The sequence below is a fragment of the Phyllostomus hastatus genome, unplaced genomic scaffold, assembly GCF_019186645.2.
Source record: "Phyllostomus hastatus isolate PE091 unplaced genomic scaffold, TTU_PhHast_1.1 phas_contig_210, whole genome shotgun sequence".
Classification (NCBI taxonomy): domain Eukaryota; kingdom Metazoa; phylum Chordata; class Mammalia; order Chiroptera; family Phyllostomidae; genus Phyllostomus; species Phyllostomus hastatus.
The window spans coordinates 36,690,730-36,711,591 of NW_025333737.1; the positions used below are offsets into that span (position 1 = coordinate 36,690,730).

Consider the following 20,862-nt stretch of genomic DNA (forward strand, 5'->3'; position numbering starts at 1 on the left):
GCCCAGGCCCTCCGCCTGAGCTGGCAGCCTGGTGCCCACCACTCTGGCCATGTGAGTCCCAGGTGGGAAGGTGGCGGGGTCAGAGAGGGGCTCGGTTTCCCTTTGCATCCTGGGACTGGGCACCCCAGTTCTGCAGGCCTGGCAGGAGTCCTGGCTTGGGGGGGGGGGCCTGGGGGCAGGCAGGGAGCTGGGGCAAGCGTCCAGGCCACTCTTGCTGGGCAACGCCGGACGCCCGGGGGCTCCCCTGCCCTGTTGGGCCTCCAGGGCCGCCTGCAGAGACGAGAAAGGGAGTCCCAAAGGGGAAGCAGGTGCCGAGGGGTTGCGGTAGAGCAGGGCGGGGTGCTCAGTGGTCCCCCGGACTCGGGATATGGCTTGCATTCGCCCCGCTGCCATCAGTCCTAATGTGCCACAGCCATCCCCATTCCCGGGGACCTGGGTCAGGGGGAGAAGCCACCCCTGTCTCGGGGAGGGGGAGGGGGAGACAGGTAGGTACCCGCCGTGCTGGGCACGGTGCTGAGCACCATCTGCTACCTGCCCGTCCCACCGGCCAGTGGCCTTAGCAGTACTCACCGCTCACCCGTTTTACAGAAGGGAAGACCAGGGCCCGCGTCACCCCGGAGGGAAGGGCCAGGTGTCCTCGCTGGCTGGCGGGGCTCCCGGGCCTCTGTTCTGTCCCTGTGCCTCCAGTGGTGGGTGTTGTGGGGGGAGACAGTGGGCCCGACAGCCCCCCCGGATCTGCAGTGCAGGTGAGCCGAGCGAGCAAGCGAGCTGGACACACCCCGGCTTGTCCCTTGTTTTCAAGCCTCTGTCCTCGTCCTGGAGTGAGTGGCCACTGCTCCTCCCAGCCTCCAGGACCAGACCGTCCCATCTGCAGCTCCCTGGGGAAGGGCCGCAGTCGCCAGGGGCCCATGGGTGCCCTGCACGCGCAGGTGTGGAAGTCCTAGTGGGGCGGGGGGCGGGGCTGCCTGGGCGGGGCCTGGGACCCGGGGTGTGGCTGCAGGCTTGTTGAATGGAGGCTGCACCCCCGACAGGGTTCAGGGGACTCCGCTGAGACCCCAGCCTGCAGGCTGCAGAAGAGGCGCCCTTGGAGGGCCAGACAGGTAGGAGGCCAGACCACCAGCCCGCACTTGGTTTGCAGGGGCTGAAGCAGCTCACTTTCCTGCAGGCGGAGAAGTCGGGGTGACCGAGAAGGGTCCCCGGGCTGTGTGGCACCTGAAGCCCAGAACAGCCCCATCCTCAGGGCCTGCCGGAGTCTGGGCGTGTGCGGGGGTCGGGGAGGGGGCCTCTCTTGCCCCGTTCTCCCTCCCCGTCCCCCCTACTGCTGTAAAGATCATGGGGGGCTCCTGGGGGCACAGGCGCTGGCACCACCGTCGTGGGGTCCCCCTGAGAGGTGAAGAGCGGGGGCGCTGAGTGGGCCCCCCCCTCCTCCTGCCGTGTTAACAGTTCTCACTCCCCGCAGCAGCACGGAGCCCAGCGTTCTGTGGGCGGCGCCAGCCTGGTGCCTCTCAGACGTTCCCAGGACAGAGACCATGTGCCTCCGACTCGTGAACAGAGCCAGGGCCAGACCCGGGCTACCAGCCGCGTGCGAGTAGTATCCCTCCGCCCGGAGACCCCGAGCGTGTGTCTGGGTGTCGGCGCACCTGGAGACGTCGTCTTCTGCGGGCACAGCTCCTCGCTCCTCTGACCCCCGAGGACCACCCACTTCCAGTGCCAGAGGGGACCGAGTCCCAGGGGTGGGTGCCCTGGTGCCTGGTGGTGGGGGCACAGTGGTGGGGCTGGGCCTGCCTGGCACCGGTGGCCCCAGGAGGACCTGTCCCCCCGTCCGCAGCTGCTGTGGGCGTTTTCCAGCCTGGCCAGGTCCGGGGTGCCAGGGGCAGGTCTGGGAGGGGTGGGGTGCACGCCTGCAATGTTGAGGTGTGTGTGTGCATGGGGGGCTGGGGGGCCGGGTGCAGGGGTCCAGGGCGTTTCTTCCCTCTGTCCTGTCTGCTCCTCCCTAGCTCCAGGCCACGGGGCCTTCCCCTGTGCTTTGGACGTGGGCACCAGTGTCCCAGGGATGGAGGGGGACGGTCGGAACCGCCCCGTTCTTTTGCGAGTTTGTCCGTCCCTGAGTGCCCAATGCTCCGGGTGGCCACTAGGGGGCAGAAGCTCTCCCCGTGTCCGAGCCGATGGCCTGAGCTAGTGCTGCCCCCAAGTGGTCAATCTGGGAATGGCTCTCGTCTACCTGGAGAGGCCATCCCAGGTCCCAGCCCAGTACCTGGGAAGCACCCTGCGCTGGTCCCAGGGGAGGGGTGCCGGGTCCTCACCTGAGCCACCCAGCCCTGCTTATACACGTGGAGGTGACACTCCTGCCTGAGGAAGAGCTGGGAACCCCAGTGCCTGAAGTGACACATCATTTAGAAAGACAGGTGGGGCCAGTGTTGGCACAGGGTCCCATGGGCGCCACGGGCCCCATGCAGCTCCTCCAGGCTGAGCTCCAGAGCCACAGCTGACTCCCAAGTGCCGATTAGGGAATAGCAACCCCCCGAGACACCTGACCCCCATGTGCCGGCGAACAGTCCCACTAAATAACTTAACTGCACGAGTCCAGGATGACCGAACCCCTGTGACCGCTGGGCTGGCGAACTTGCACCCTCTGCTCTGAGGGCCCCTGCAGGGCACCACCTGCCCCCTGGGGGAACCGGTAGCTGGGCACAGCCATCAGCAGAAAACAAAGGGCACAGGGACACTGGGGAACCGGAGAGTCTAATAAAGGGACAACCTACCAAGGTGTGGCAGAGTGGAGGGAAGTCAGCAGGGACGGTGCAGGACCCCCAGGCCGGAGGGGCGAGGAGGGGTGACAGGGACCTGGGGACAGGGACAGGCAGAGAGAGCCCCGGCCTGGCTCGGGGACACCCTTCCAGGAGGGAGCTGGGCAGGGGCAGAGACACGCCAACCCCACTCTCCTCCCTCCCTCGTCTCCTGTCGAGGCCCCACCAGGTGACACCAGTGGGCATCCGGAAGGCTGGGACCTCCCCGGTGTGGTCGCAGCCCCCAGCACAGAGGGGAGAAGTAGGGGGGGAGGACCTGGAGGGCAAAGGGACGTCGCCCTCGCTCACCGGAGATGAGGCTGGCCACGGTGCTGGTGGGCGCAGACCAGGTCCAGCCTGCCCCCTACTTCCCCGCAGTGTTCCCCTGCCACTCCGGCTGGCTGCCTTTTCCTGCAGCCCTGAGGGAAGGAGCAGGGTGGGAGGGGGCTCCATCGACACTGGCCCCGGCCCCGAGTGAGGCTCCCTAACGGCTCCCTGGTGAGGACCCTGTGCCGAGTGGCTGAGCAGGACTGGGAGCCCAGGCGGCCCGCTGCACGGCCTGCGGTCTCACTGACCAGGTGTCCGGTCCGGAGGCCCCTCATCTACCTCCTGCACCCCACCTCCTCCTGGGCCGTGGTCCCCCCACGTTTAAACTGTGGTTTGAACCCCCCTTACCCACTCAGCTCTCACACCTGTCTTACTTCCTTTCCCATCAGCCCCTTGCAGGTGGGGCCCTGCGGTTGCACTGCCGACTTCCTCTCCCAGAACAGAAGGACCGGAGCCTGCTCGAGGGGAGACTCCGAGGGGCTGGGGGATGGGGGGTTGGGGTTCCTGCTTCAGAGCGCACCGTGGCGCTCCTTTCCTGTGGCATCAGGCACGAAGCCTTCAGCATGGCATTCACAGCGGGTGGGATCTGGCCTCTGCTTCCCCCTCCCCCCAGGGAGAGAGCGCCCCCTGCACCCCAGCCCGTTCCCTGTCCTGTCCCGAACCCCTTTCTCACCACTCTGCTCTTGCCTCCGCCGTGCCCCGCCCCGTCAGCCAACCTGTCCTCCCCCGCCGTCCCGAGCCTCCCCTCACCCCCGTTCCCGAAGCGCGCTCTGCGGGTGCCCGGCAAGCGCCGCCCCTCCCCCCGTCCGGCTGCGGGCAGTGACTGTTCATGCACCGGGCTGCCTGCCGAGCAGCGGGCTCAGCGTCTTTGAAGTTCCAGGCAGCGGTGGTGGCTGGATGCCTGCTCAGTCTCAGCCACCACCTGGCCCCGCCCGCAGGCCCTTGGGGTTGCAGCGGGGACTCGGACTCGTCCCTGGCACAGCCATGGCTCGTTACCGCAGCAACTGGCAACCCGGGGCGGGAGTGCGGGTCACCGTGCCTTGCAAACACGCCCTAGGCTGTTGGGACCCCCTGCTCTGGAGGTGCAGTCTGTGGAGGGCCCCCTTTTCCGGATCAGTTTTTTGTTTGTCTTAGTGTGGGAAGGCGGTGAGTGCAGGACACTAGCTATAGGCTTTAGAGAGAAAAGACGTGGGTTCAAATTCTGCTTTGCCATTTACTGAGTACGGGACCTTGAGCGCCTTGCTCAGCACCTCAGAGCCCCCTCTTGGAAATGGGCTAACACCCACCTTACCGGGCCATCGGCAACACTTCAGTGCGCACACAAATCACCTGGAGACGGTGTTAACGTGAAGACTCTGGCTCAGCAGGTCCCGTGTGGGGCCCCAGATGCTGTGCATTTCTGCCGGCCCTTCGGGTGACGGGCGACACTGAGCAGCAGGGACGCAGAGCGCGACGCCTCGCCCGCGTCCGAGCCGCCACACCGTGCGCTCCAGGCCACCCCTCCCGCCAGCACCACGGACAGCGCCCGGGGTCACCCAGACGACCCCGGGCCCCGGCCCGATGCCGGGCGCACCGCGGACGGCGGGGTTTTCGCCGCAGTCGTCGTCCCCCAAGACCGCCTCGACCTTGGCGAGCCTCGCGGCCCGCCCGGGCTGCGTCACCGGGTTGCTACGCAGGTCCACCACCTGCGTCGGGACCCCCGCGGAACTCCTAGATCCCGGCGTCCCGCTTGCCCTTGCCGCCGGGCCGCGCGGCCCGGGCCAGTCCGCAGAGCTAGGCGGCGGCAGCGTCCGAGCCCCCTCCCCGCCCCTCCCAAGCGAGGACAGCCGGGAACTCCAGGGTCCCCACAGCAGGACTTCCCAAACTTCGGACGCAGCTGGCCTGGGGCTAAGGAGAGCACCACGGCATGCTGGGAGTCGTAGTTCGGGCTCCCTCGGGGCGGGCAAGGCGCACGCCGGGGCGGGAGGCCGCGCGGCCTGCTGGGGGTTGTAGTTCGGGCTGCCTCGCGGCGGGGCTGGACGCGATCCCGGGAGGTGCGGGAGCGGGGGCGGTTCTGGGGGGCCAGGGAGAAGCCGAGGCGGGGCCAGCTTTCAGAACGCAGGCGCTCCCGCGGCTCGTGTCGCGAGCCAAGACCTGGCCTGGGCACTTAATACGAACGTCGGTGCATTTGAGCCTCCCCTCAGCTCTAGGTGAGGAGTACCCTGATCACCCAGGTTTTACAGATGGGGACCCTGGGACGCACGGATGCTGATGGCCGTGCCTAAGGTCACTTGATGAGGAAGTGGCCGGTGCTGCCGTCTCCAGAGTCCAGCTCTGAACCACTGTATGACGTTTATGTTTTTCAATACATAATACACAATACATAATAAACTACACAGTAGATTTGCAGAGCACCTACTGTGTGCTCAGCTTTGTCCAGGTGCCAGGCAGAGGGACACGGCGAGGGTGCAGCTGCCTTCACAGGCACGATGGGAGGCAGACTCAGAGGGCTGCACGGAGAGCCCCCTCCTCCCCACACCCCTGCCCTGGAGGGGCACTGACCGACCCGTGCAGGAAGGACGGGGGTGCGGGCACACACACCCCCCGTGCAAGGCAGTCGGCCCCAGAAGCTGGAGACCCGGCCAGGGCCCCCCTGAGCCAAGAGGCCGCGAGTCCTTCCTCACCGACCTTGGACCGAGCTCTGGGGGTGCCTGCTCCGGTCTCTCTGGGGACGCAGCAGGGCCAGGGCAGCCTGCCCTCTGAGCTCCGGCGCCGGGGTGGGGCCAGGCCGTTGCAGGACGGAGCTTCACCCAGAGGGAGTGTGTGGGCCCTGGGAGAAGCTGCACTGGGCCTGGCCCAGCCGGAGTGTGGAAGGCAGAGCAGGGCAATAGTCATGAAAAGGCGCAGGGAATGGTGCCCGCAGACAGGGGACACAGCATGGGTGAAGGCTCGGGGTAGGAGGCCGCTGCAGTGTCCCAGGCCCCCGAGGAGGCCAGCCTGGCTGCAGGAGTGCGCAGGGGTGGAGGTGGAGCCCAGGTGGAGCTCCACAGGTGGAGGTGGAGCCCAGCAGCTCTGTCCGGGGTGTGGCAGCCTCCCCAGGGCTCGCCCCTCCTGCCCCGTGCCCGGTAGGGTCACCCTGAAGGGGCGGAAATGCAAGTCCCCGTAGGGTCTGTGGCCCCAGGAGCCCTCTCTAGAGGAAGGGCTCCCTGTGCCCCCCTCCCCCACTCCGGGGCCCCTCTGGCCCTGACCCGAAACCTCCACGGAACTCCAGGCCCTTTGGAAACCAGCCCCTTATCTCTGCCGGCTCCAGCCCTCCTGCTGGGAAGTGGGGGTGGGGAGCCAGGGCCTCGTGGGAAGGAAGGGCGGGGTTGGGTCACCATACTGGCTCCCTCGGGACCGAGGAGAAGAGGAACCCGCATCTGGGTGCTCAGGCACCCCCTCCTGCTTGCAGGCGCTTCCCGGTTTGCGCAGCCTCCCTGTTAGTCCTCGCAGCAACCTGGGGGAGCGGTCTGGGCAGGCGGTTTAGGGCGATCTGAGGATGCCCCCAAGGCAACACCGCTGGTCGCCAGACCAGACCTTTCTCCTCCCACAGCCAGGCTGTCTCCCTGAGAGCCGGCCCTTCCCGGGGGGAGCTGGGGCCCCGCAGAGATCCCTTCTGCCCGGCAGCTGCTTGCCACCCCCTACCTAGTCCCGGGGTAACCGGCCGGGCCCTGCCTTGTCCCACTGGGGCCTTGCCCCCGAGGGACAAGGCCTGTGGGCTGCGGGCTGAGCACACAGAACACTCCAGAGGCTGAGAGGGCCCCGGCTCCTGCCCATCACCCGCAGGCAGTGAGGAGAGGCGTCGTGACCCCAGAAGCAGGGTCACCTCCTGCCCCTGCCACGCTGGATTCGGGGTGCTTCCTGGAAAAGGGGTGTCTCAGCCGAGACCTGTGGACTGAGAAGGTGGGAACCAGGGCCACCTGCCTACGGTTGGGGAGTTTCCCGGCAGGAGAAACGGCAGGTGCGAAGGTCAGGGGTGAGACAGTGCGCCCTCCTTGTGGGGGGAGCAGGGGGCGCGGGAGGAGCGGGGCCCTCCTGGGGCCATGAGGCGCCTTCCCAGGCCTTGTCGTGAGGGGAGACCCTCTGACCCAGCCTCGGTCTCAGCGGTTGTCCAGGCTCGCGCGTGTATATGTATATTGTACACATGTGTGCACGTATGGTGGTGCATTTATGTGCACACGTGCATATAGCTTGTTTGCCTGTGTGCATATGTGCACATGTGTGCATCCGTGTGCAAGCACTGCTGTGTGCATGTGCCTGTGGGGGCAGGCATGTGGGCCGTGTGCCCCTGTACAGGTACACACGTATGCATGTGTGACACGTGTCTGTGTGTTTGGGGGTGAGTGTGTCCCTGGCCGTGTGAGGTCTGAGTCATCCTGTCGGGAAGCCGGGGACAGCCCACAGCTCCCAGGCGGGGATGAGAAGCCGGAAGTCCCTCGTGCAGCCCATGGAACTGGCCGCTCCCCACGGCCCAGGTCACCGAGCTGACCCCTCCCCTCCTCCTGTCCTCCAAAGGAGGGTCCAGTTGGATCGCCAGCCCCCACCCCTGGAGGTCACGTGATCACCTCCTGCCTCCACACAGACCTGCCCCACCTCACCCATCAGCTGTCCCCCTTCTCCCCCACAGCCACAGCCCCGGGCCAGGCCGCCTTGGGCTTCTGCCCTCCCCAGGGGTGCAGCCCCACCCAACCCCCTCCCCCTGCTCCCGGCCCCCTCCCCCACACCGCGCCGCTGCCAGGCTGAGACGTGTCTGTTCCCCCAGAAGCACTGGCCTCCGTCTCACCCCCGACCTTCGCACCTGCCGTTTCTCCTGCCGGGAAACTCCCCAGCCGTGGGCAGGTGGCCCTGGTTCCCACCTTCTCAGTCCACAGGTCTCGGCTGAGACACCCCTTTTCCAGGAAGCGCCCAGAATCCAGCGTGGCAGGGGCAGGAGGCGACCCTGCTTCTGGGGTCACGACACCTCTCCTCACTGCCCACCGGTGATGGGCAGGGGCCGGGGCCCCCTCAGCCTCTGGAGTGTCCTGTGTGCTCAGCCCACAGGTTTCGGGAATTCCAGCTGAGTGACCGATGAGACCGGGGCTCATGGCGCGGCTTCCCGAGACCCCGGGAGCCCGGGGCAGCGTGGGCGCTGCTGTCTGAGGCGGGGGTGGCCGGGAACGGGCAAGGAGTGCACACTGGTCCCACCCCAGCTCCTCCATGGGGGGGAGGGCCTGGGGTCCCCAGGATAACCCTCCCCCTGGCCTTTCTGAGGTCTCTGCGTCTCCCCAGAGCCTCTGGAGGAAGCGAGGCGGGCTCCCCGGGGGAGCAACACGTGAACCCTGGGGCGGCTGCCTCTCACGGCGCCCCGAGGCCCCCTGGCACCCCTCCAGGTGCAGGCGCTGGGGTGTGGGCTCCCACACGCACGAGCGCAGTGCGGCGTGCGTGTTCCTGGAAGGCCGGGCCTCTGGCAGGAAGTGATGGCAGGAGGCTGCTGCTGGGAACCGCGCCGGCCCGGCTGCGATAAAGCGGGGCAGCAGATTGGAGCTGCAGATAGCGGCCTGGGTCCCGGTAAACAGGCTGGGGGGACGTCCCCCCCCAGCCCGTCCTCTTGGCCCCGCGCCCGCAGGATCTATAGGACGCTGGCCTGGGTCCAGCCCGACAGCCCGCGTGTGACGTGAGAGCTGTTTGCACCATCATGTCCCCGGACTCCGGCGGGGGAAGGGAGGCAAAGGAGAGAATGCTGGGGCCGGGGCCCAGGCCGAGGGGGCCGGGGGCATGCACTTGATCCCTGTGGGGGCTGCCCCGTGTCAAGGCCACATGTGCTGTGGGGAGGGAGCACGGGTAGGAAGAAGGTTTCCCCAAGACCTGTGTCCCCCTCCGCGGTGGCAGAAACAAGACAGCACATTGCAGGGGGCACCTTCAGAGCCATTGAGGGAAATCCAGATAGGATGGGGGGTCGGGAGAGAAGGGGTGAGAGGGGCTGCACCCCGCTGCTCAGCAGGCAGGCGGGCTCTACGGACAGCCCACGCTGGCCTGGGGCCAGGCAGCTGAGGGACCCGCACTGTCCCGGCCCAGGGAGAGCCGCGGAGCTCCCTTCCCGGACGGGGCGGGGCAGGGCACGGCCGGGGCCGGGCGGGCGCACGCACGGAGTCCCGCACGAGGGTCTTCCCGTCCACTTGGGTTTGGGTTGTGCTTTTTTCTTTTTTTTTTTTTTAAGTTATGAGCTGCCACCCAACATGCACAGACGCATATTGCATTTTACAAATAAATATAAGACGAACTTCCCTGGGGTTGGCGCCCCGGTCACGACACAGACCGTGGCCAGGATTCCAGAAGGTTCTCGGGCGTTCACTTCTGCCGCCCGGCTTGTGTGATCGGTTCCCGCTTTTCTTTATGGTTTCGCCACCGTGGTGGGTCCCTTAGTGATGGCCGAGTGCTTCGGGATTCTGAACTTGACACAAGGTGACTGGGCGCGTCCCCTTGTGTGTCCGGCTCCTTCGGTGGGGGGGGGGGCCGTTAAGCCCATGAGATTCACACGTGTTGACCTCGTGTGGCCGTGTGCTTCTCCCCAGGGTGCCTGGGCCGCAGCTGACGACCCGCTCCGCCCGTTGGGGACCTGCGCTGGCTGTCGGGTGGGCTCACTCCTGGGAGCACCTGTCTGTGTGGCGGGCGGCCGCCTGGGGCGGAGCCGCTGGGGCCCGATAGGCATCTCCAGCGTGACTTACTCGAGGTCTTCCCGTCACCTGTCACCGTCCCCGTCACTGAGCCTTATCAGACTTCGCAACCCGAGCCCTCTGGGCGGATGACAGGCGCTTATCTTTTGCTTTTCATCTGCTCTTTTCCGACAGCGCGCCGAGAAGCCCCTCGCCGCGAGGACGGCTCCCGTGCCAGATGCGCGACGGATGGCAGATTCTCCCTTTTCTGTAGTTACTCGTATTCCCGCCCACCCCCACCCCCGCCCCCACCCCAGGCCTGTGCCTCAGGAGCTCCTTCCGCTCCTCAAGGTCACGGTGGTCTTCTGGAGCTGGGGAGTGCTGCCCTTCCCAGGAAGTTTGCACCGGTGGACTGGCTACCTCCTTACCACTGCCAGCGCACCCTGCAGCTCCCCGGGGTGGGTGTTTGCCCGCCTGACTCCCCAGCCGCTCTCCCTCCACCCGGGACTGCGGGCCACTCGGCTGCTCCCCGGTGGCCACTGTGCCCGGGGGCCCGGGCCAGCAGGGTGGGATTCGGGGTCCCGACCGGGGCCAGGAGTGGTTGCCTGGGGCTGACGCGGAGGGGAGCACGGGAGGTGGGAGGCCTTGGGAGGGAGTGAAAGGCGGCCTCGGGCAGGCCTTCAGCCCCGCGAGCCTCAGGGCCCCTGGTGCACGGCAGGTGCAGCCCCGCCCCACCCCGCCCCTCCTCTGTGGCGGGGCTGGAGATCCCTCCCTCTGCCGATACTGCCCCTCCGGCCCTCAGCTGCCCCCCTCGGCGGTGGGAGGCCGCTGCTGCCTCTCAGGGTCCCTCCCGCACCGTGCCAGGTGGGGGGGGGGAGGGTGCCCAGCCTCTTGGGGTTGCAGGTGCTGGAGGCGTGACCATTGCCACGAGGCACCCACAGCTTGGAGTCCGGTGGGGAGGGGCCACAGGGAGCTCCAGGTCTTAAGGGCTGCTGGGGGTCCCCGGAGGCAGAAGTGCCCAGGGTCCAGGCTTGGCGCCCGGTGGGAGGAGCAGGCGGAACCCTGGGCAGCCCACTGGGACAGGCGCCCCGGGCTCCCTCTGCTCTGCTGGGAAGCAGCCAGCCTTCCAGGAACCCGCCGCAGGGCGGGGGCAGGGAGGAGGGTGGGGGGAGTCCAGCACGCCCAGGGCTGGGTCCCCTCTTCAAGGGCCTCGGTGGGGGGCTGGGGGCTGGGCCCAGGGGACCCTCTGCAGAGCTTGGGAGACCCTTGGCCTTTCAGGCCGGCCCGCTGGACCCCTGCCTTCCCAGGCCCACCCCCCAGCCCTGCCCCGCCCCATGGCCCCTGCCCCCCCACCCCGCCCCTCCCGGGGTCGCAGCGAGGGCTCGGCTAGGCTCTGGCCCGGGACAGGCCCGGGGTCTGGCGGTATTTACCGCTGCAGCTCCCTCCTTCCAGGAACGCGTCCCCCACCCCGGGCAGCAGGCCTCTAATCTCTCGGATCTGCTAGTTACTGGCATCGGCCTCCCGTTTCCTGTTACTGCGCCTGGGCCGAAGTGCTGGGTCAGCTCCGCGCTGGTCCGGCCCTCGCCGGCTCCCAGGGCCTCTGCCCTGGGCCCTCAGCCCCCCAGGCGGGGAGGACAGAGGGGTCAGGCGGGAGGCGTGGCCCCGGTGGCCTGTCTGGGGCCGGGTCCTGTCCCGCAGACGCTCACCCCGTGCTGGGCACAAAGGACCCAACGAGGAGGCTGGCCCACTGGCTCCAGCCTGGGGCTCATGGTCCCGCAAAGCCGGGGCACCAGGGCTCCTCCACCGCCGCTCGGGCCTGGCAGAGAGCCGCCGGCATCTACGGTGGCTCTGGATCCAGCCTCCCCATCTGCCGTTGACCCCAGAGGCAGGATCCGAACCCGGGTTATCCAGGGCTGAAGAGCACCCTCGTCCTGTGTCCTGACCATCCGGGAAATCTGTCTTATAAGGAACCCCAATCCTTCTGTTATCTGGTCCCTGGTCGGCCTGTTTCTGTCCCCGGTGCCACGGACAAGTCCAGTTTGTCGTCCCCCCCCCCCCCCCGCCATCCTGCAGAGGTTGCAAGGTGGCTCTGGCCAGGGGGCCCTCCGGGCATGCTGGCGTGGCCCCCAGCCGCGGGCAGGCTGGCCCTCGGAAGAAGGAAGGCTGGAACTTGAGAGGCTGGGGACCGGACCAAAGTCGGGGAGGCGCCGGGGACCCCACATGCTGGGCAGGCCAAGGTCTCCGAAGGAAACTCCACTGCCCGGTCCACGGGGGCCGGGAGGAGGATCTGTGCTTTGTATCTAAATTTCAGCCTTTTGCAATGTGAGTGTTTGGTAACGCAGGGGACAGAGTCTCAGAGTCATGGCAACTTGCGGTCTCGGTCTCGGGCTGACCGTGCGTCAGGGTTACGAGCTCGTGAGGCTCCGACCGCCGGGCGCCTGGCCCTGGTGACGAGCAGCGGGAGGTCTGAAGTCCAGGCCTCCTGGGTGGGTGATTTCTCATCCATGCACCTGCGTGCGGAGCCCAAAGTCCGCCACGGCGGGATGAAGCAAGGCCCTGCGTTCGGGGACCTGGAGGGCTGGCTGCCAGGAAAGGCCTCGAGCTGGAGTGACAGGGGTGACAGGAGGTCTGAGGAGCAGGAGGCCTCTCTGGGGGGGGGGCGGCTTGTTCCCGTCGGGAGCAGAGACAGGGCGGAGGTGCCACGGCCGGGGGTGTCGGGAGGCCGCCGTGGCCCGGCTCTCTGCTCGGGCACCAGGCACCCCTTCCTCGGAGCGGGCGACAGCGCCCGCAGCGGCGCCTGCAAGAGCCCACACACGTGTCTCCCCGGCCCTGGGTCCCCCGGGAGGAGCGTTGTCGCCAGAGACATGAGTTCCACGGACACTCATTGGTCGGGCATCTGCGGGGCCTGTGTGGCACGTGACCCAGGCCAGGGGCTCCCTGCCGGGACCCGTCGTCCTGAGGCAAGGCCGCCCAGGAGGAACACGCCCCGGTCTCAACCCACCCACCAGTCTCTATCCACTGGGCCCCTGGGAGGGCTGCCGGCCTGTGCTGGGGGGCCGGAGCGGGGCGCCGTCTCCCGCTGAGGTGGATGCCCAGGGGCTCTGCATGGCTGGGGCCGCGGTCCCCGTTTTACAGGTGAGCAAACAGAGGTCTGGAAGTTGGAGTCCCTGCTGCTAAGCAGCAGGAGGAGGCTTGGAACCCAGGCCTCTGTGGTCTGGCTGTGGGCACCACGGGTGAGCGTGGAGCCAGCAGGGGGCAGTGCCCGATGGGCCTGGAGGCCCTGCCCAGCTGTCCTCCTCTTCTGCACCCAGGAGCCCGTCCATCTTCTAGACTCCGCCCGGCTGGCGCCCTTGGCCTAGAAGGGCGTCCGTGATGGTCTTCACCCCTCAGCCAAGACACACCCTTCTCTCCCTGTTTCTTTACACCTGGCTTACCTCTGAGCAGCCCTTGCCATTGGTCACTTGCCCGTGTCCCTCACCGGGCCGAGGGCCACCGGAGGGCAAGGCCTGCACATCTGTCCTTGGGACCCCTAGCACAAAGCCCGGAACCTGGTGAAGGTTGAGGAAACACCTGCGCGGACCAGGACCAGACGGGGATGCGAGTGTGGAGAGGAGGGGGCGTGAGGGCTTCCTTCCGGGGATGGGAAGGGGACCCAGAGAGGAAGAGGATGTATATGGGGAGGCCCGGCCCCGCTGGGCAGGCCCGCGCTGACCCTGCTGCCCAGGGCGGCCAGGCGGGCAGCCAGAAGCCCTTCCAGCCTTCCCACCTGAGGCCCTCCGGCTGCACCTGGGACAGGAGTCCGCCGGCCGCGGGGGGAGGGGTGGGGCGCGGCCGGGGCTCAGGACAGACACGCCCCCGGAATCTGGAATCAGTCAGCTCATTGGCTCCTTCATTCATTTGTTCAGGAAATATTTATTGGGCACCAACGGGCGGCCGGAGGGCGGGGGAGGGGGGGCCCTCCTGGCACTGGGGTTGGGGGGGTCCCTGCTTAAGGGCTGGGCCTCTGGGGCGGGCACGTGGACCATGTGCACCCCCATGGTGCGGGGGGGGGGGTCTGCCCGCCCCACCCTGGGCGCAGAGCCCCTCCGCCGCCGTCGCTCTCTCCGCCTGGGCCCCGCAGGGAGACGGCCACCCTGGACCTGGGGGCCGGGCTTGCTCGGGGCGGAGCGAGCGGGGGGTGGGGCGGGTCTCCGCAGCCCCGCCCGGGCCCCACACTCGCCGCTGTTCCCGGAATGGGGGTTTTAAACTTTTTTTTTTGTTGTTGGCGATATGCATGTGGTCTTAATTATTTATGCGCAGCACTTATCTCCCCCAAATGTTGTATCGGGATTCGGCAGATCCGAGACCCGAGAGCGCTAGATGGATGCCCCGGGCGGCGCGGGGGCGGGGAGGGGACCTGACTGGAGCTGCGGGAGCCGGGAAGCCGGCCGAGGCGCCCCCTACACAGGCCCGGGGGCAGGGCAGGGAGGATCCCAATCCGCGTTCGGTTAAAGCCTTTCAGGCGCTGGTGGGCGTCGTCGGGGAGCGGGAGCCGGGCGTGGGCCCGCGGGAGGCCACACCTGGGGCAGGTACACTCCACGGCTCAGACCCGCGTGGACCCCGCCGGCGGCGGCGGCTGTTCGCGGTGCGTCCGGGTGGGCGAAAAGGAGGGCGCAGAGCCTCATCGCGGCAGCAACCCAAGCGGCCTTAAAGGGGGTCCCAAGGTTTTCCTAACGGGAGTGGGGGGAGGCGAGAACGGCCGCGCCCGTGAGTCCCGCACCCGCGAGCAGGACGGGCACCCGCGGTCGGCTGGGCGCTCCTCACCCCTCGGAGGCTGAGCAGATGGAGGTTCGGGGGAGTCCCCCGTCACGGGACCTCCCGCCAAGCGGCGAGCGGTTCCCCTGTGGGCCCGAGCGGGTGGGGGCCGAGCCTGCCCCTCACGTGGCCGCCCCCCCGCCCCCCGCTGCCTGTGCCCTCGGTGTGCCCTCCCTTCCTGGACGTTGGGGCAGCGCCCTCGCCGATTCCTGGAAGCGCCTCCCGGGCGCGCACACACAACGCCTCCCTCGCGCTCGCCCACCCTGCGCCTGCAGGGTTTGCATGGGGGGGGGCGGGCTCCGAGGCCAATGCCTCCGCCCCGAGGAGCCCCGGGAACCTGAACCTGGAGGACCCCAGGAGTCCCAGACCCCTTCCACCCGCAGTGTCCGCAGCTCCCGGGCCCCAACTGTAGGGTCCTGGCCGCGCCCAGGCGGGGAGCTGCAGAGGGTCGCGAGCAAACGACTGGGGGCCGCCTCGGCGGGGTGGGGCGCTGGGCCGCGGCGACCCCAGCCGCCTGGAATTCCCTCCGGGGTGGCGAGTGGGCGGGGGCGTCGGATTTGGAGGTGCACCCAGGGTCCCCCTTGCCTGGGGGCTGCTTCTGCTTGTCCCCACCCCACTCCAGGATTCCGGAGGTCCTTCGCGGGGAGGGGGGGGCAGTGTTGGCCTGGGGGGTTGGGAGGACTTCCTTGAACTGGCCGCTTAGGCCCGAATCCTCCCGTTGGGGGTCGCGGGGTGAGCTCTTGAGCGCCCTGGAATCCTAGACTCCCCGGATAGGGCCTGGCGGCGGAGAGGGCAGCCTCACGGAGGCCACTCCCTAAATCTCATCCCAGGCCCTGGAGGCGAGTCTCTTTCCAGAGGTAAAGCTCCTTCCGGAGGGAGATTCCCGCCAGCTCCCTGGCGGCCGCTGGGTAACTGGTCCCTGGACTAACAGCGGGTGTGGGGGGCGCCGCGATTGGGGCGGCAGCGCGGCAGGCAGGGGCCCAGCCCTGGGGACCTGTGTGCCGCTGGAGGGAGGCAGGGAAGGCGGGCATTCCCGGCTGGGAGCGTCTCTGTGCTTCTCCGAAAGGGTGAGGACTCCAGGGAGGCAGCTGTACGGCCTCTAGGCGCCAAGCGCCCGCCGGGCCCCCTTGGGCCCCTGGAAGAATTGGTCCCCAGCAGCCAACCTGTTCCCTTAGCCAGAAGTTGCCATGGTGACCCCCTCCCACCTTCAGCTACAGCTTTTCCAGTAAAACCACTGCAGAAATCCATACTTCCCGACAGGCACGCCCCCCACCCCCCACCCCCACAGTGCAGTCTGGGAGCAGCTGGGAGTTAACCCTCCGCTTGCCAGCAAATGCTCTTTGGGGGCGTTTGGGGAGTGAGGGCGGCGGTGGGGGCCCGGGTGGAGAGGCGGCAGGGAGGTGCGCAGGGGGCAGGCCAGCTGCCCTGCCCCTCGAGGCCCCGGCAGGCAGGCTTGAGCGATGCCAGGAAGCTGCAGGGGAGAGAGGACGCCAGTTCCCGACACAGGGCCCCCTCCCCGGGGAGGCTGGCTGGGGTCAGGGCCCCTCCTGACGTGCTGACGCCGGGCTCCAGCTCTCCGGGGGGACCTCCCTGCCGTGCGGGCAGCGGCTGCTGGCCCCTCCTCTGGCCCTGTCCCAGCACAACTTCTGTCCCGGAGACGGCTCAGGCTCCAGGGCCCCCCTGCCCAGCACTGGAAGCCCCCCCAGGTGGGCTGCAGGCCCAGAGCCTGGCACGGTGCTCCCAGGTGGCCCTGACGGGCTGTCGGACAGAGGGGACTGACCCTCAGGGTCTGGTGTACCTCGCCTGAGAAGTGGCGGTGGCCACATGGGCTGCTGGCAGGTTTGAGAAGGAAGCGCCAGTCTGCGGGGCCCCCGAGACTGGCCAGCCCGCTTCTGCCCCGGAGGGGCCCCGGAGGCCCCTGAGGCCGGACAGGCCAGGGCCTCGGCACCGTGGCCCAGCCCTGCCGCCGCCGCGTGTCCGAAGCCATGAGCAGGACACGCTCTAATTGCTCTCTGTGTAGCCCCGGATGAATAATTGAGAGGTCTTTGAAGAGAATTAATTAGCCCGTTTATTGACTGTAAATGCTTTGCTGCAGACGATAAAGAGGGCTCCCGGCCCAGCCTGTGCGGGAGGCTGCCCGCTCCACCCGCCCTCTGCAGGCCCGGGGCTCAGCCTCGGCCGGCCGGGGTCCCGCCCCCCCTCCTCAGGAAGAAGGGGGGCTGCTCGTTGTGCCCCCCACCACAGCTCGCCCCATTTCTCTTCCAGGAGACCAGGTGGGAGGCCCCCTTTCCCCAAGGAGAGGGGCCCCTCCTCCCAAGGAGTGGGCGTGGGGCGTGTCCCTCTGCATGCTGGACTTCTCTCCTGGGGCCAGGTGCTCGGGGGAGCGGCACCCCGCTGGACCTGTGGGCTGCCCGCAGTTCTGGGGGTCTGTTTCCACTCAGTCCGGCACCTCTGCCGTCCCCCAGCCCCCGTGCAGCCCTCGGGAGTGATAGGAGAATAAAGGTTGGGTGGGGGCTCAGCCCTGCGTACGAGTGGGCGGGACCGAAGGAGCCGGGCCCTGCCCTCGGCGCCCGGCCAGGCTTGCTCCAGGGTCCCGGTGACTTGTCACACGGGCAGACAGCTCCACAGCCTTTACTCCGGGCCAGACCCTGTCCCAGGCACACTCCAGGGACTTTTTTATCCTCCGACAACCCCCTGTGGGCCCCACGGAGACCCGGCGTGGGCTTGTTCCCCGATGGGTCGGCTGAACCTCAGCAAAGTGAGGGTTTGTTGGATGAATGAATGAATGGACAGACGAACAGACAGATAAACGTGAGGACGCTGAGTGTCAGTGCTGCACCCCCACACCCTCTTTGTCCGACTTGAGGACCCAGGCTCTGATGTGTCTGCCAGCCCCCGGGGGGGGGACAAAGTGGGTGCCCGGGGAACCCCGTGAGGGGTCAACCCCCGCCCCGGCTGCTGGGCGTCAGTGAACGTGACAGCCAGCACCCGCGCGGGCACGTGGCGACCCGGGCTGGAAACCCAGCCCTGCAGCTGTGCGGCGTGTGGGCCGGAGGGAGCGGGCCTCGCGCCGGGGAGCTGGGCGGGGAGCAGAGCACCTGGCCCAAATGAGCCGTGACAGGCCCTGGGCTGAGACCGCAAGGCGGGCCAGAGAGGCTGCGCCGGCTCGGGTGTGTGTGGGGGGGAGTGGGGGGGCATAGCACTGAGTGAGTGACTCGGAGCTGGGGATGGGGGACAGGGGAGGGGAGATGACCCCAGGGGTGTCGTTGGCCAGTGAGGGCATAGCTCAGGAAGCACATGAGGACAGCCAGCCCCCCAGGGCATGAGGATGTGCCCCCCACACGTGCCCCTTCTGCTGGGTTCAGCGAGGAGGCTGCAGCCGAAGCTGGGGGGCGGAGGCCAGTGCCGGCGGTGCGTCTCCCTGTGCCCCCCCTGCACCCCCTCCGCCGTCCGACTCTCTCCCCAGGGCTGCGGACAGCGTGCCTCTGTTTTTCTGGAGCCTCCGCTCCGTGCCGGGACTTCGGCACATCCCGACGGCCCCGCCGGGTGACGTGGCTGCATGGCTGCCTCTCCGGGTGCATCTGACTTACACAACTACCCCACGTTACCAGGTCAGAAGACGTCAGAGCCAGACTCCAGGTTACAGCGACGCCTCTGGCTTCCCCTGCCGCCTCCTCCTCGCCCCCCTCGCCTCGAGGAACGGCGCCTGCCTGCCCGCCCTCGGCGCGGTGATGTCTGGAGCCCGTGGGCACATCAGCTGGCTTCTGCAGCTGAGGGAGAGAAGCCGGTCTCCCTTGCGGTGGCTGAAGCCTGGTGCGTGGGGCCTGGGAACGGTTGGTGGCCCTGCGGGAAGGGCACCGCGCAGGAGCAGAGAAGGAGTCTGAAGGGCTCTGCGTCCCAGGTGGGGGGCCGGGCCGGAGGGGAGAGTCGGGGCCCGCCTTCGGCCCCTCCCTGTGTTCCTGCGGAGGGTGGGTGTTCGTCCCTGTATCAGTCAGCTATTGCCCTCTTGGGCCACGTAACAAATAGCCCCGCGCTCCTGATGGCATTCAACAGCTTCATAGTTTATTTTCTGCTCTGCTTTCTGTGGGTTTGCTGGGGTTCAGCAGACCCAGTCTGGGGGCAACCGGACGTGGGTCCCCGCTACAGCATGGGTCCGAGTTTGCCCCGAGTGTTCCATACCGTCCCGGAGCAGCAGGGACCCTGGGTGTGACCTTTCCCGGGTTGCTTCAGCCCCTGTGAGAGAGCACGTTTGTTGGGTGAGCCTACAACTCATGTCCCCTCCCCCAGCACATCCCTGACGGCCCACCGGGCGAAGCAAGGCACGCGGTGCTGTGTTCCGGACGGTTCCGCGTGTGGAAACCCTCAAGGACCACCGTGTGAGGAGGCGGAGCCTTCGGGAGCTGAGCAGGTCACAGGGGCTCCACCCTCGGCGATGGGACTAGTGCTCTCAGGGAAGACCCCACAGAGCTCCCGGCCCTACCCCCTCCTGGGAGCCCACGGGGAGAGGCCCACCCACCTGGAGCCAGGGAGGAGGTCCCTCCCAGTACCTGGTACCCATGTGATCTCGGACTTTCCGCCTGTAAAACTGTGAGAAATCAACTTCTGTTGTCGACCCATCACCCCGTCCGCGGCCCGAACAGACCAGCACGGGCGACGAATGTGGTCCGGGGCACGGACGTATCACTGCAGTAGAAGCGCATGAAGAAGCAGGATGGATAGCTCAGTTTCCACCTTCTCATTTTTTTTTTTCAAACATGTCTGGTCTTTGTCCTCAGTTCTTTTATTTATTTTTTTTTACGATTTTATTTATTTATTCATTTTTAGAGAGGGAAGGGAGGGAGATATATATAGAGAGAAACATCAATGTGTGGTTGCTGGGGGCCATGGCCTGCAACCCAGGCATGTGCCTTGACTGGGAATCGAACCTGCGGCACTTTGGTTTGCAGCCCGCGCTCAATCCAATGAGCTACGCCAGCCAGGGTTTCCACTTTCTCATTTAAAAAAAAAAAATATTTATTTTTAGAGAGAGGAAAGGAGGGAGAGAGAGAGAGAAACATCAATGTGTGGTTGCCTCTCGCGTGCCCGCAGCCGAGGACCTGGCCCGAAACCCAGGCCTGTGCCCCGACTGGGCATCGAACCAGTGACCTTTGAGTTCGCAGGCCGGCACTCAATCCGCCGGGCCACACCAGCCAGGACTCCCCTTTTTCATTTGTAAGTTTTGCTGTGAAAATAGTTTTTTTAAAACCCCCAAAAAGAAAAGCAGGCAGAAAGGTGAAGGGGGTGCGTGCCCCTCGGACGACAAGTCTCCCCGTGGTTGTCTGGTCTGCGGTTCTTTTCCCGTGAGGGTATTGTCAGCGTTTTGAAGTTCGAGGTGAAATGCGCCGGACGCACATTCAGCGTCTCGGCCGCCGTACGTGCACGGCTCCGGGGCGCCAGGCGCGTCCCCGCCTGACACTCCTCGGTCCGGGACCCAGCAGCGCCCCTCCCCGCCCCCACCCCGGGCGCCGCCCTCCCACTTTCCGCCTCCAGGAACCCGACTCGCCGGGTTCCTCCTGCAAGAGGAGCCGTGCGATACTGTGACCGGCCCGTTTCCCGTAAAATCGCGCTTTCCCGGTCCTTCCCCGTGTGCTGCCGCAGGTGGCAGGACTTCCCACCTGCGTGGGGCCGAGCGGCGGTCCGCCCGTCGCGCGGAGAGCCCGCCGTCCGCCGGTCCATGCTCGGGTGACGGGCCCCGGGGTGGCTCCCGCCTGCGGACCATGGTGAGCAACGCTGCCGCGAACACGGGTGTGCGAGTACCCGTCGCCACCCTGCTTGCGGGTTCTCGTGGGCCTCTCCCCAGAGGAGCGATCGCCGGCTCACACCGTCCTTCTCTGGTTGGCCTTCCGCACCACCTCCCGCCGCACCACGCTCCGCACCCTGCTCACGCCCCCCAGCGAGGGGGCCCCGGGGCTCCCGTCCCCCCGCACCCCTCCGCGGCCCTGGTTCTTTTCTGCCTTTTTTGTTGATGTCAGAGCAGCCACCTTCCCCGGGGTGGAGAGGCCTCTCACTCTGGTTTTGATTTGCATTTCACTCCTTGCGATCTCTCAGCTGATCTGAGATGGGTTTCTGTTTCTCGTAACTGGCACCGGTTAGCGGCTGTCACCGAGGGGGGGGGGGGAGAGGGGGAGACAGAGAGAGAGAGAGAGCGAGAGCCCGCGCAAGCGCTGGGAGCAGGGCCTGCTCAGCTCACGGTTGCGTTTCCTTCTCCTTCTCGCGCCATCCCAGGTCGGGGCTCCCTGTCAGGGGAACTGGTCCTCCTTTTGGGG

At 67.4% G+C, this 20,862-nt stretch overlaps 1 protein-coding gene across 1 annotated transcript; it reads left to right on the top strand.

Annotated features, from left to right (window-relative positions):
* Positions 1–14,126: 14,126 nt before the first annotated feature.
* On the top strand, positions 14,127–19,318 carry LOC123817210. Its single transcript, XM_045836762.1, has 3 exons — positions 14,127–14,331; positions 18,169–18,370; positions 18,845–19,318. The coding sequence occupies exons 1-3, from the start codon at positions 14,127–14,129 to the stop codon at positions 19,146–19,148; spliced, it is 711 nt and encodes a 236-aa protein (XP_045692718.1). The 3' UTR covers positions 19,149–19,318.
* The last annotated feature ends 1,544 nt before the right edge of the window (positions 19,319–20,862 follow it).